This window comes from Marmota monax, unplaced genomic scaffold, assembly GCF_021218885.2.
Source record: "Marmota monax isolate L192 unplaced genomic scaffold, Marmota_monax_Labrador192_F-V1.1 WCK01_AAM20220418_F8-fsc00014, whole genome shotgun sequence".
NCBI classification, from domain to species: Eukaryota; Metazoa; Chordata; class Mammalia; order Rodentia; family Sciuridae; genus Marmota; species Marmota monax.
This window is the reverse complement of record NW_026695222.1, coordinates 4,977,311-4,989,427: the sequence shown is the minus strand read 5'-3', so window position 1 is coordinate 4,989,427 and position 12,117 is coordinate 4,977,311. Positions and strand designations below refer to the sequence as shown.

The 12,117-nt window shown below is 38.6% G+C and overlaps 1 protein-coding gene across 3 annotated transcripts in view; it reads left to right on the top strand.

The window, feature by feature from the left end:
• Positions 1–12,117, top strand: part of Plcb1 (phospholipase C beta 1) — a 722,370-nt gene that overhangs the window by 630,892 nt on the left and 79,361 nt on the right. For all 3 annotated transcript variants that reach the window (XM_058575379.1, XM_046433107.2, XM_046433108.2), the window contains 3 exons: positions 43–132; positions 2,360–2,417; positions 3,680–3,766. In XM_058575379.1, the coding sequence (XP_058431362.1) occupies positions 43–132; positions 2,360–2,417; positions 3,680–3,766 (235 nt within the window). The remainder of the gene's footprint in view (positions 1–42; positions 133–2,359; positions 2,418–3,679; positions 3,767–12,117) is intronic.

Here is a 12,117-nt window from a genome sequence, read left to right as displayed (position 1 = left end):
TGCCAAATCCCACCTCACCTTGTACTTCTATTTTGATTTCAGAGAGAAGAAAGAATTAAAGAAAAAAATGGATAAAAAGAGGCAGGAGAAGATAACAGAAGCTAAATCCAAAGACAAAAGCCAGATGGAAGAGTAAGTTTAAAAGATCCACTTTCCCCTACAGTGGTCCACTTGACCTTTTGAATATAGCTCTGAGGCTTATTTTTAAAAGGAACCTGTTTTCCTTTTCTTTTTCTCTCTCCCACTCCCTTACCTGGGGACGGGGAACAAGATTCCCTTTAGTTATCTGTACTCCACAGATAGGAGATGTCTGTCACAGGATCTAGGAAGTGCATATGTCCCAAGTTAACAAGTAAATCCTAACACACCATCAGGAGTCCTGGTACCCTCTACCAGAGCACACCTGGCAAGTAGCCTTTGAAAAACTCCTTTAAAAGCCCTCTGATTGTCATGTTATGCTCGAATTCGGGACCCCCAAAAGACCACCAGAGACCCAAGATCGATGTAAGCAGCAAAGAGGTGTTTATTGTGAGCTAGCTCGGTCCTCCGAGTGCACACACAGCAACTGGTGACACTGAGAGGCCCGAGCCTAGGGTTTGCAGCAGTTTTATACAGTCTTTGGAGAAGGCAGGGACTTCACATACATCATAGCATCTCTTAGCAAATCATCACACACTGCGGGAAAATCATAAAACAACTCTAAAACATGATTAGCACATTCACTGGCGGAAACAAGTTGGGTAGGGGTGATTGGTCAGTACAAAAGGGGTATTCATTTGAACTGATTGGTTTAAGCCAAGAGGGGTGTACGTGCTGAACTACATGGTTTCCCAACATGTTATCAACCACCATAAACTACTGGGAGGGTCATCTGGCATCCCAGGTATTTCCCTGTCTCATGCTGATTGGTGGCTGCTAGGGGGTTGCTATGGATCCCCACCCAGCCTGACTGAGTCAGGGACACCTGGCACAGCAGATCTCTCCTGTTATTTGTAGATAAACAACTTTGCAGGGTGGGAATGTGCCTAGGAGTGCTCTGTGGGTTTTTCCAAGAACAAAGGTGATATCCCGTCCTTGGACAGGCTTTGCTCTGAGGTAGAGGCTGGTTTTTCAGGCAGAATCACAGCCCCAGGGACCAGAGTCCTCTGTGTTTCTCCTTTGCTAGCAAAGCAATAAAACAACTTTTTCCTTTTTCTCAAAACCGTGTCCTCCTTATTAAATTGGTATTAGTTGGCATTGGGAACAAGGGCCGAGCTTTCAGTTATACTTGTACCTGGGAGTTATTTTGTTTTTCATCAGAGTAACAGATTCTTAACCAGGCAAGACCCTTCTGTGAAATTTCTCCTCAAATCAACCTTTCAAATGATCCCCTTTGTAAGGGATTTTGTTATGCTCGAATTCGGGACCCCCAAAAGACCACCAGAGACCAAGATCAATGTAAGCAACAAAGAGGTGTTTATTGGGAGCTAGCTCAGTCCTCTGCACACACACAGCAACTGATGACGCTGAGAGCCCCGAGCCTAGGGTTTGCAGCAGTTTTATACAGTCTTTGGAGAAGGCAGGGACTTCACATACATCATAGCATCTCTTAGCAAATCATCACACACTGCGGGAAAATCATAAAACAACTCTAAAACATGATTAGCACATTCACTGGCGGGAACAAGTTGGGTAGGGGTGATTGGTCAGTATAAGAGGGAGATTCGTTTGAACTCATTGGTTTAAGCCATGAGGGATGTACGAGCTGAACTACATGGTTTCCCAGTATGTTATCAACCACCATAAACTGTTGGGAGGATCATCTGGCATCCCAGGTATTTTCCAGGTCTCATGCTGATTGGTGGCTGCTAGGGGGTTGCTATGGGTCCCCACCTAGCCTGACTGAGTCAGGGACACCTGGCCCAGATCTCTCCTGTTATTTGTAGATAAACAACTCAGCAGGGTGGGTATGTGCCTAGGAGTGCTGTGTGGGTCTTTCCAAGGACCAGGGTCACGCCCGCTTCCTTGGACAGGCTTTGCTTTGAGGTTGAGGCTGGTTTTTCAATTTAACAGTGAATTATATCAAACAAAGGGTAGTTCAATAAAATATTGAGGCACACCCAAAGCCTTATAGATAGAAAGTAAAGAGCTTCAGGAAATGACCAAATGCCCACTGTCCAAATTGTCAGGCAACCTTCATTCAGAGCACTTCATGAAAACAGAGCTCATGCCTTAGGAGGAACCTAGCCTTCGTCCAGCGGCTGACAAATTATACCTTCCTCACAGTAGCAATAAGAATGTTAAAAGTTCATAAACTTTCATCTAAAAGTCTGAGGTTCCAGATGAGTTGGTGTAATGGTCTATGCATCATTTGCCTCAGGGAGAAGACAGAGATGATCCGGTCCTACATCCAGGAGGTGGTGCAGTATATCAAAAGGGTATGTGGGTCATTACTCTCTATCCTTTGCAAACTGCATGTGAACATTTTTGTGAGCTCATTGAGAAGTTCTGGAAGTAAAAACCATGCCTTGTTGCATCTGTTTATCACCAGCACCCAGCAGAGCTAATTCAGGGAGCAGGCATTCCATAATCAATGTTTTTGCAAGTTTATTTCAAACCACTCTATGTATAAAAGAACTAATCTGAAAATTGGCAAGAATCATTTGCAAAGACAGGAGCCTAGATATGAAATATCCTTGGAAATTGGGGGGGGGGGGCACAAAGGGCTTTTATAAGGAGAGAAAGACTTGATAGTGAATCAATGGGTGGGAAAGCTACTTCTAAGTGGGATATAAGTCATCTGGGACTTGTGTCTCCTTTTTTTTTTTTTTTTTCCCTCTTTCCTCTCACAATGGAGCTTGGCCTCCTGGGGCTAGTTCCTATGTTCCCTTTAAAGGAGCATATTGCTTTTCTGCAAGCTAAACCTCCCAGCAAGTTATGGGCTTTGTGTTGTTGATGCCCAGAACTAAAGATTAGGGAAGGGGATTATACATTCTGTTATCTGAAGGTCACCAGATGTTTTGGGTTCTGTAAATCTAGATTATTCCGCAGTTAATATCTTCACCACTTAGCTGGGATTTTCTTTAGAATTTAGAATACAGGGCAAAAGGGAGGGCATGTAACTTTGTGGAGGTAAAAAGGAAGGGGCAGCTAAAGAAACTCGGGTACCCCCTCTGTTTATTTTCTTTGTTACTAGGGAATGAATCCAGTGCTCCTCTACCACTGAGCCACATCCCCGGTCCCTCTTATTTTTTTTTTGTTTTGAGACAGTGTCTCCCTAAATTGCCCAGGCTGGCCGTGAATTTGTAATTCTACTGCCTCAACATCCCAAGGAGCTGGGATTACCTGTGCACCAAGGCACTTGCCTAGGAGTCGCTGCTTTTACACAGGGGCAGTTCTTATTTTTAATTTTCAATTTTATGAATGAAAATGTTCAAACATTTTACAGAAATCTAAGTCTATTGTCCATCATCCCATCCCACCCTTTCCTTTGCCCCCCTTCAAAACTTGTCTGGTCTTCTGTAAATGAAAGGGCTATTCTTGACCAGAGAACCACATGACTAAATATGTGCCATAGATTTGAAAGCTTTCATTTTTTTTTCTAAAAAATATATATATACATATATACAAAGTCAAAAGCATTTTTTTTTCTGAAAATGATCCCCCCTCTCTCTTTTTTTTTCTGGGTAATTTATTATAGTTAGAAGAGGCACAAGGTAAACGACAAGAAAAACTCTTGGAGAAACACAAGGAAATCCGCCAGCAGATACTGGACGAGAAGCCCAAGGTAAATAGAACTGAATAATAATTCACAATGATTTCATTTAATTTCCATTCCATAAGAATAAAGCCTTCCTGATTCAGGTAAGTATCTAACACCATTGCAGATCAGGTCTTACATGTGAAACTTTCATCTTTCTCCAAGACAGTAAGAATCTTTTCAAGGATATTCTGAAAGCATTTATCACCAACTGGTGAGCTTCTAAAAACCGCAAGTAAAGGGAACCACATCTGGGTATTTGGTTTCATGGTCTGAGATGTGGCTGCAGTACAGGAATTTTTAAAGTGCCTCTACCCAAGCTAGTTATGCATTTGAAGACTAACCAAGCCTCCTTCTCATTCTGCTCCAAGCATCTTGGGTAATGTTGCAATGTCAGATTCTGTCCAGCAGAGGATGCCCTGCACCCAGATCACTCCGGCTTTTACCCAATAAAACAGTCTCATAAACCAGAAAAAAACAAATCTTTTGTTTCCCCTACAGTAGCTGTTCATTGGGACTTCACTTTAAACTCATAGTATGACTGGGAGGAATATAGCTCAGTGGCAGAGTGAGTGCTTAGTGTGTGCAAGGCCATAGGCTTGATAAGCACCAGTAAAACAAAACAATTATATTATGCTCATTGCTTGTTAAAATGAATCACCTCATGAATATTCAATTGAACTGAATATCCATAAATCAAATACTTTCAGGTGAGCCAACAGCATCTGTTTTAGAATATTCCATCTATCTTGATTTGGTACCAAATAAATTTTTTGTGTATTAAAACAAGGACACTCTTCAGTTTAAAATGCAGAAAATAGTTAAAAATACTGCCATTCTACACAAGTGCTTTTTGAGCAAAGCTCAAGTGTTAGTTTTATACAGTTGTATATTTCATTCCCCAATTTACTTCAGAGGGATTTCTCATGGCTAATTCTAAATACATTGTCATATTTATTTATGCTATTCAATTTTCATTACTTAATATTTTTGGTTCTTAAAGTTTTTAGAAATACAGATCTTCAAGCAAAATTCATGATTATTTAGATAAGTTGTTAATTCTTATGTTTCTCAAATTCGTATTTAATTTAGATATTCTTAGCCACCTTCTCAAACTGCTTGTCCATAAGTCAAATGGCATATATTTTTATCATAGTTTTATAAATTGCAATATAGTCATCTCCCCTCACCTGAGTTTCACTATTATTAATTTTAGATGCCAACAGTCAACAGTAATCTAAAAAATATTGCATGGGATATTCCAGAAATAAATAATTCATAAGTCTTAAATTACATGCCTTTCTGAGTGATGAAATCTGTCATCTGTCCCCCTTCAGCTGCCCCAAAAGAGAATCATCCCTTGCTCCAGTGTAGCCACATATGTATATGGTCTGACCATCAGTCCCTTAGCAGCCTCTCTTATTATGAGATTGACTGCCAAGGTAGCACAGGGTTTGTATGACCCATTTTTTAAAAGTTAATAATAGCCCCAAAGCTCAAGAGTAGTACTCCAAAGAGGCACCAGGGCATAAAACATGTAGGCAGCAAGTAACTCATATTTTGTGGTAATGCTCAGTTCATCTAGGAAAAACCTTACTATATACAGGATTTGATACTATCTGTTGATTCAGGTACCTACTAATGGTCTTGGATCACATTCCATGGATAAAAAGAACTACATTCAGGATTCCTCATTTTTACATGCTCAAATATTTTTAATAGAAGACCAGGTTTGACTAAAATTTAAGAAATACTTTAATAATCAGTCCCTAATGGATATATTCAGATACATACATTTTCAATCCATGCTGTCTGATTTTAAATGTGTCATTACTTCACTGATGTAGTATATTTGCATATAGTGGATATCTTACAAGTCAGTTTTTGTATTTTTAGAAAATCCTTCTTGGGAAATATCATTTTCACATAGTTTTATTTTGCTTTAGGGTATGTGTGTGTGTGCGTTCACATGTGTGCATGTGTTCCCATGCACATGGGCATGCCTGTGTGTATTTTGGTTCAACGATGTCAAATGTTTTACTTATAGATAAAATGCAATATAAACCTGTTAAAATTGCATAATACACTATAAATAACTTGTACAAAGATTTTCCTGTGACTGATCTAGGTCACCATGATTAAAACCAACAAGAGATGTCAAAGCACCTTTTAACCTTTTCCCTGCATATAAACAACCACTGTAGGAACTAACAACTTGGACCAGCTTATCAAAGTGTAATCAGTTGCACTTCTATAGAAGACCCAATTTAAACTGATTTAAACAGAAATAAACCTTGTAAGTCACATTACTGGAAGTTTAGAGGTGTCATAGTGCTGGGAATGGTTAATCTAGGGGCTCAACAACCTCATCAAGAAGCTAGGTATTATCAGTTACCATTGTTATATCTTTCCATCCTCAAACTATAAGGCATAGTCACGAAATGCCTGCCAAAGCCTATGTATTATAACCTTACATAAAAACATTTCAAGGCAGAACAGGGAATGTCTTCCTTTTGTAACCCTTTTTTAGGATGGAGGGAAACCTTCCAAAATTCCCCCAGTAGGTTTATCTTATTGGCTCTTAAAGTACCATGTTCGCATTCTTAAACTAATAGTAGGTAAGAGAGTGTAATTTTCGTGGTTGTCTTAGAGTGATTACAAAGGTGGGGGGAGGATCCAGCTTCTCCTCAACTCCAGGGTCACTAGATACCTGGACAAAATTGATGTTTTATCATTAGAGAGTAAATAGCATTTTAGTAGGTAATTAGCAGTGTGTGGGACAACCATATTTATAGCAGTTTTTAATTTCTTCTTTCTTGGCCCTGTAGAAATAGATCTGAAATGGTAATTAGTAGTTCTAAAGTCTTCACTTTTTTACTGCACATAGGTGCAATGATGAATTCCCCTTTGCTTTGCATCCATGAAGTTGCTCGATGACCATCTTATTGTAAATGGATTTTATGTTTTCCCTTGAAAATTATTGATTCCATGCAGACCAAAGTATTTATTGAAGGGTACTCTTTGGGCCTTACAACATATTTTGAGCTGGGTGTGGTGGCACACACCTATAATTCCAGTGACTCGGGAGGCCGAGGCAAGAGGTTTGCAAGTTTAAAGCCAGCCTCAGCAATTTAGCGAGGCCCTAAGCAACTCAGTAAGGCCCTGTCTCAAAATAAATACAAAATGGTGGGGAGAAAGGAGAGGTTTGGGATGTGGCTCAGTGGTTAAGTGCCCCTGGGTTCATTCCCTGGTACCAAGAAAAAAAAAAAAAAACTGCTTTGAAACCACGACCTGAATACTAAAATTAGAAATATTCTGGAACATAGCATGTGAAGGAAAATTCCAATAGCAATAACAAGGAGAAGTGTGTTAGTTCTCCATCACTATGACAAAAATATGTGAGATAATCCACTTAAAAAGAAGAGAGGTTTATTTTGGCTCACAGTTTCAGAGCTTACAGTCTGAACAGTCTTTTGCTTGGCCCTGTTGCTCTGGGTCTGTGGCAGCACAGTACCTCATGGAAGGAGTACGAGAGAGAGGAAGGCTGTTCATATAGTTCCCAGAAAGCAAAGAGAGAGGGGCAGGGTTTGGGGGATGCCTCCAGTGACCTAACTTCCTCCCAGTAAGCCCCACCTCTTAAAAGTTCCATCTCCTCTCCATAGTGCTTTATGCTGGGGCTCCACATCTTTAACACATGGGTCTTTGGGAAACAGATCAGATCCAAACTATAGTGAGGAGCAATACTAAGCAGTGGAGCAAAACAATTAGATCAAGCAGGGAACATCTGCAGAAAGACTAAAGCACAGGACAGCAAATGAAGGCTGATGAGTAGTCAAGTCAGCCAAGAGAACAGTCACCAATGCTCCTGTAAATGTAGGGCATGGACTAGAAGGAGAAGGGAATTGGCTTTGAAGTCATCCCTCTTCACATGCAGGATCAGAATGGCCATTGAAGCTTAACGTAGAAATGAGGGAAATCGACATGGGTGGAACAAAATAAAAAGAAGAACAGCTCAAGAAACTGAAATCCATCCATCGTACCTATAAAACAGCTTCACTGAGGCAGTTGCTCTCAGAAAGATGAGAAGCCAAGGGATTTTGTAACATCTAGAAACGTACAAACAATTCCACTGCTGAGTTTTGGGTGAAGAATTTAAGCAGACATAATAGCAGGTGTTGTCAAAGACAACTGCAACCTTCTGATGAAGGGGAAGGCATGCAAACTGCCATAAGTTAATAAGGACAATGAGTTCCTCCTCAAGTGCTTTACAGATGGGATAACATTTTCTAACTAGAAACTGACCATGGCTGATCATGGGCTACAGCAGAAATAAATACTATATGACATCATGTTTCTTTCATGGTAACACTGGATATAATAATCCATGTTCTCTTCGTCCCCTTAAGTAATGCTATCATGTGCTTGATGTTCCCAGTCCTGTCCATAAGAGGAAGGAGGCTCTTTCTACCTTATTTTGTTCTGATGATGGGACTATTTTGAGCTATTTTGAACACTAGTCATATAAGCATAATTTTCTAAGCTGCTGGTAAATAACTCATTTTAATAGTAACAAACAAATATAAAAATTATTTTAACAAAAGAATTTCGAAAAGCCAGTGGTTGAAAGTCAAAAGAGTCCGTTATTGGCAAGAAATTGTTCCTCTAGCTAGATTTATAGCAAGTTACCTATGAAGATTAATTGAAAGTATAACTCAACAATAAGTCCAATGACCTAGAAAGACCAAGTGGAGTTCTCATCATTTTTACCATTCTGCAACAGAACATTCCCAGGAGAACGTGCCTCATCAAAACCAGGCTTAAAATCCATTTCATTTACTCCCTGAGCTGGGCCAGCTTTTTAGTCCTGCTCACCTGTATTTGTTAGAGAATCAAGTAGAGAGATCCAATGTGAATGCTTATTTCAGGTTGTCCCACTTCATGACATGTGCAAAGCCCTTTTTACATATAAAGTCTCATTTAAAAAGAGATTTAATAAGTCCCTCCTTTTGCATGAAATTTTTGAGGGCATTACAGAAAATGGAGGTCAGTGGTCCTTACAGATAATTTATACAACTGGTAAATGTTTGACACAGGATCAAGTTATATACTGCTATAGGTAAGTCCCACTGAAATTTATTAAGTTATAAACAATAGTGGGTGTTCTTAAAAGGGAATAATCAGCTGTTTTTCAGTAGAATTCTAAATTCTGGAGAAATGTTCAGCTGCATGTCTATAAGCAGTGAGAAATTTGATTCAGTCCCTAAGTGTATGAGTTCCTAGTTTGAATTAAGGGGTATCTTTTATGAAACTCATAACTGCAGAATTCTTAAGGTGGATAACAAAAAAAAAAAAAAAACACAGGCCAGTCTTCCACCTTAGTGACATAATTGGTCTCCTTGGGATTTCCATATCTGGGTTTGCCAAAGTGAATAGCAGAGGATTTAGGTGTCCAAAACTTGTTAGAAGCAACTCAAGGACCCTATTGCTAATGCACAGAAACCATGCCTCTTGTGTTCCTGTGCAGCTCTGAATTGATCCATTATACAAAAGACCTTCTGTTTTTTTCCTTGCACACTTCAGAGAGATTTATTTTAACATGTTGAAACATCATTCATCAGGAATTGCCTTGAATTGGCTGTGAATATTCTAATGTATATTGATCACTTTATATCTACTGACTCTCATTACAAGAAGAAGCATCTTTTGAGGTGACTTTTTAATGAACTGTCTCCCTAACCTCATAGAACAGTCGATAAATGTGTAATTTACTTTTTCTCTGACACTTAACTTGTCTTTCATGTTTCTTAGGACGACGCAGATTTTCTGTTTTAATTTAGCTCATCATTGAGAGAGGATTCCATGAAGCTTCAGGGCATTTTAATTTATTCACAAAGAACATTTCATCATGTAGCTACTGGTTCTTCTTCTTCTTCTTTATTCCATCAGGGAAATATACACCAATTTTTCTCATTTCCCCTCTGACATCTTTGCAACAGGGCAAGTGACTCATCTTTACGTGAAGTTAAGTCTAGTCAGACCTACTGCTGGCCTCTGAGACAGAGTCCTAAATGTGGCCGATATTACCCCCAAGTGACTGGGGATGGGACCGTTAACTTAGGGATTTAATGTCAAGCCATTTTTCTTAAATGATTCAGTTGTGCCTTCTCTAATCTTTCGCTAGCTTGTGAGGGAAAATGTGAATTCTCTGGGCCACTATCTATCTCTGTTCTACACAAGATTTTTTTTTCTACTTTATCAATGAGGACTTGCCTTTTTAGAAAAAAAAAAAAAATATATATATATATATATATATTCATTATTTTCTTGAGTATGAAACTCAGACATATTTACTTTTATTCTGGTAATTACCAAGCTATTGAGACAGTTTTGACTCCATTTGTCCACTCTCAACTTATTTTTGAAATTTATTTTAATTCTATAGACGTTTAAACTCGTAAGATATGATTATTCTATTTTAGACATTAGTGTTCATTTAGATTTGCCTATGTGTTCATAACTTTCTTTGCTATACATTTTTCCTATGTCTCAGATTATTTGGGAACACTGACTCGTATTTTCTCTAGAAGTTCCTTTTATGTGATCCACAGTAAGAAACTCATTGGGGTTTTTATTTTTGGTTTTTGCATTTTTCCCCCCAAGAATGTCCTTATTTTTTTTTTTTAATGTGGATGAGAATACCCATTTCTTTTTATTCTGGGATGATACAGTCACTGATTATAGAATTTAATGTTGGCAATTATTTTTCTTATAGTTTGAAGGTAAAACTTTACTGTCCTCTAACTTCCACTAATTTTTAGTTAACTATTCGTTTAGTTATTTTGATGATAATTTTTATTTTTCCCCCTTTGGCTGCATTTAGGAATCTATCTATCTATCTATGAAACATATGTTTATATTTTATACATATATATTTTTATAGCATACCTGAATATGTGTTTCAGGTGGCTAGATGGATAACATCAGTTTTATAAAAACTCTGAGCTAACATGTCAATAAATAATGGCTTATGTCCAATTTTTCCCCTTCTCTGTTAGGGTTCTATGTGCATGCACATATATTTTTGCATATAAGATAAAATGGACCACCTTACTTTACTTTCTCTCTTAACCCTTCAGTATTTTCCATCTTTTTATCTCTTTGTGCTGCCCTGTGGATAAATTTTTTCTGACCCTTTTTCTGATGCACCTATTCTTTGCTTAAATTGCTGTTTTATTGACCCTCTGAGTTTTTAACTTTAGGTTTTGCATTTTATATTATTTCTAGAAGTTCTATTGGTCTATTTTCAAATCTACAAATCTGTATGTCATACTTGTTGCAGGGAAGATTCCCTGTGAGATCTCTCATTCCTGGTTTTGCTTAGGGTCCTTGTCCATCAAGAAAGATGAATTCAAAGTTTCCAGCTTTAGCAAAAACTTGTCAGGTCAAAATAGATTCCTTGCTTATTATAGGTCAGGGTTCACTGCTCCTTTCAGTTTGGTCCCAATCATTCTTTCAGTTTTTGTGGTTCTTAGGGTATTTCAAGGAGATAGTTTTACTATCAAATTGAGTTTTTTAAATTGCTTTCAGGGAAGGATGGTCCAAATACAACCTAATCGAATATTATAAGAAATAAGAAGCCCCCCCACCCCCACCCCATGATGTTTCTAAATGTTTTAAGTTAGTTAACATCTGTATTACTTGGGATTCAACTATGGAATCATAATGAACAGGATACACTGTGTGTGCTACAGGGAGTTGTTGATTGCCTCATTCAACCCAGGGGACTGGCTTTATGCAGTCTTAATGATGTCTTTCCCTCTAATGCCGGACTCTGGTAGACAGGCAGTTTGAAAGCGAAGTTTAACAAGTAGTCTTGGTGACTTGGGTAATCTGCAGGAGCTGAAGCTCTGTCACAGATTTGAACACACACACACACACACACACACACACTGACACACACACACACACACACCCCACACACACATTTGGCCCAGGAGTCAGAACAACTAAAGACCCAAGGGGAAGGGGAACTGACTGAAGGCCCAGCTGCTGCTTCTCAACCACCAGACAAATCAACAGAGCAGCAATATAGTGCCTGTGTGCTGTAAAAAGGCTGCTGCCTCTCTCAACAAGTCCTCCAAATCTCCATGAAACCCTTTGGAACTCAAAAGAAATGGAATTCTAGGAAATATATTTCAACTGAGCCACATTGGCACATTACAAAACTATTACCTTGTTATGTAAAAATTAGAAATTTTCTTATTTAAAAAATACATTGACTTTCTCTTGAAAAATTAGACTACATGATTATAATAGAAAGAAGTAAACAAATTTCTAGAGCTGCAAAGAAAAACTCCCCCTTAGCCTGTATGGTACTC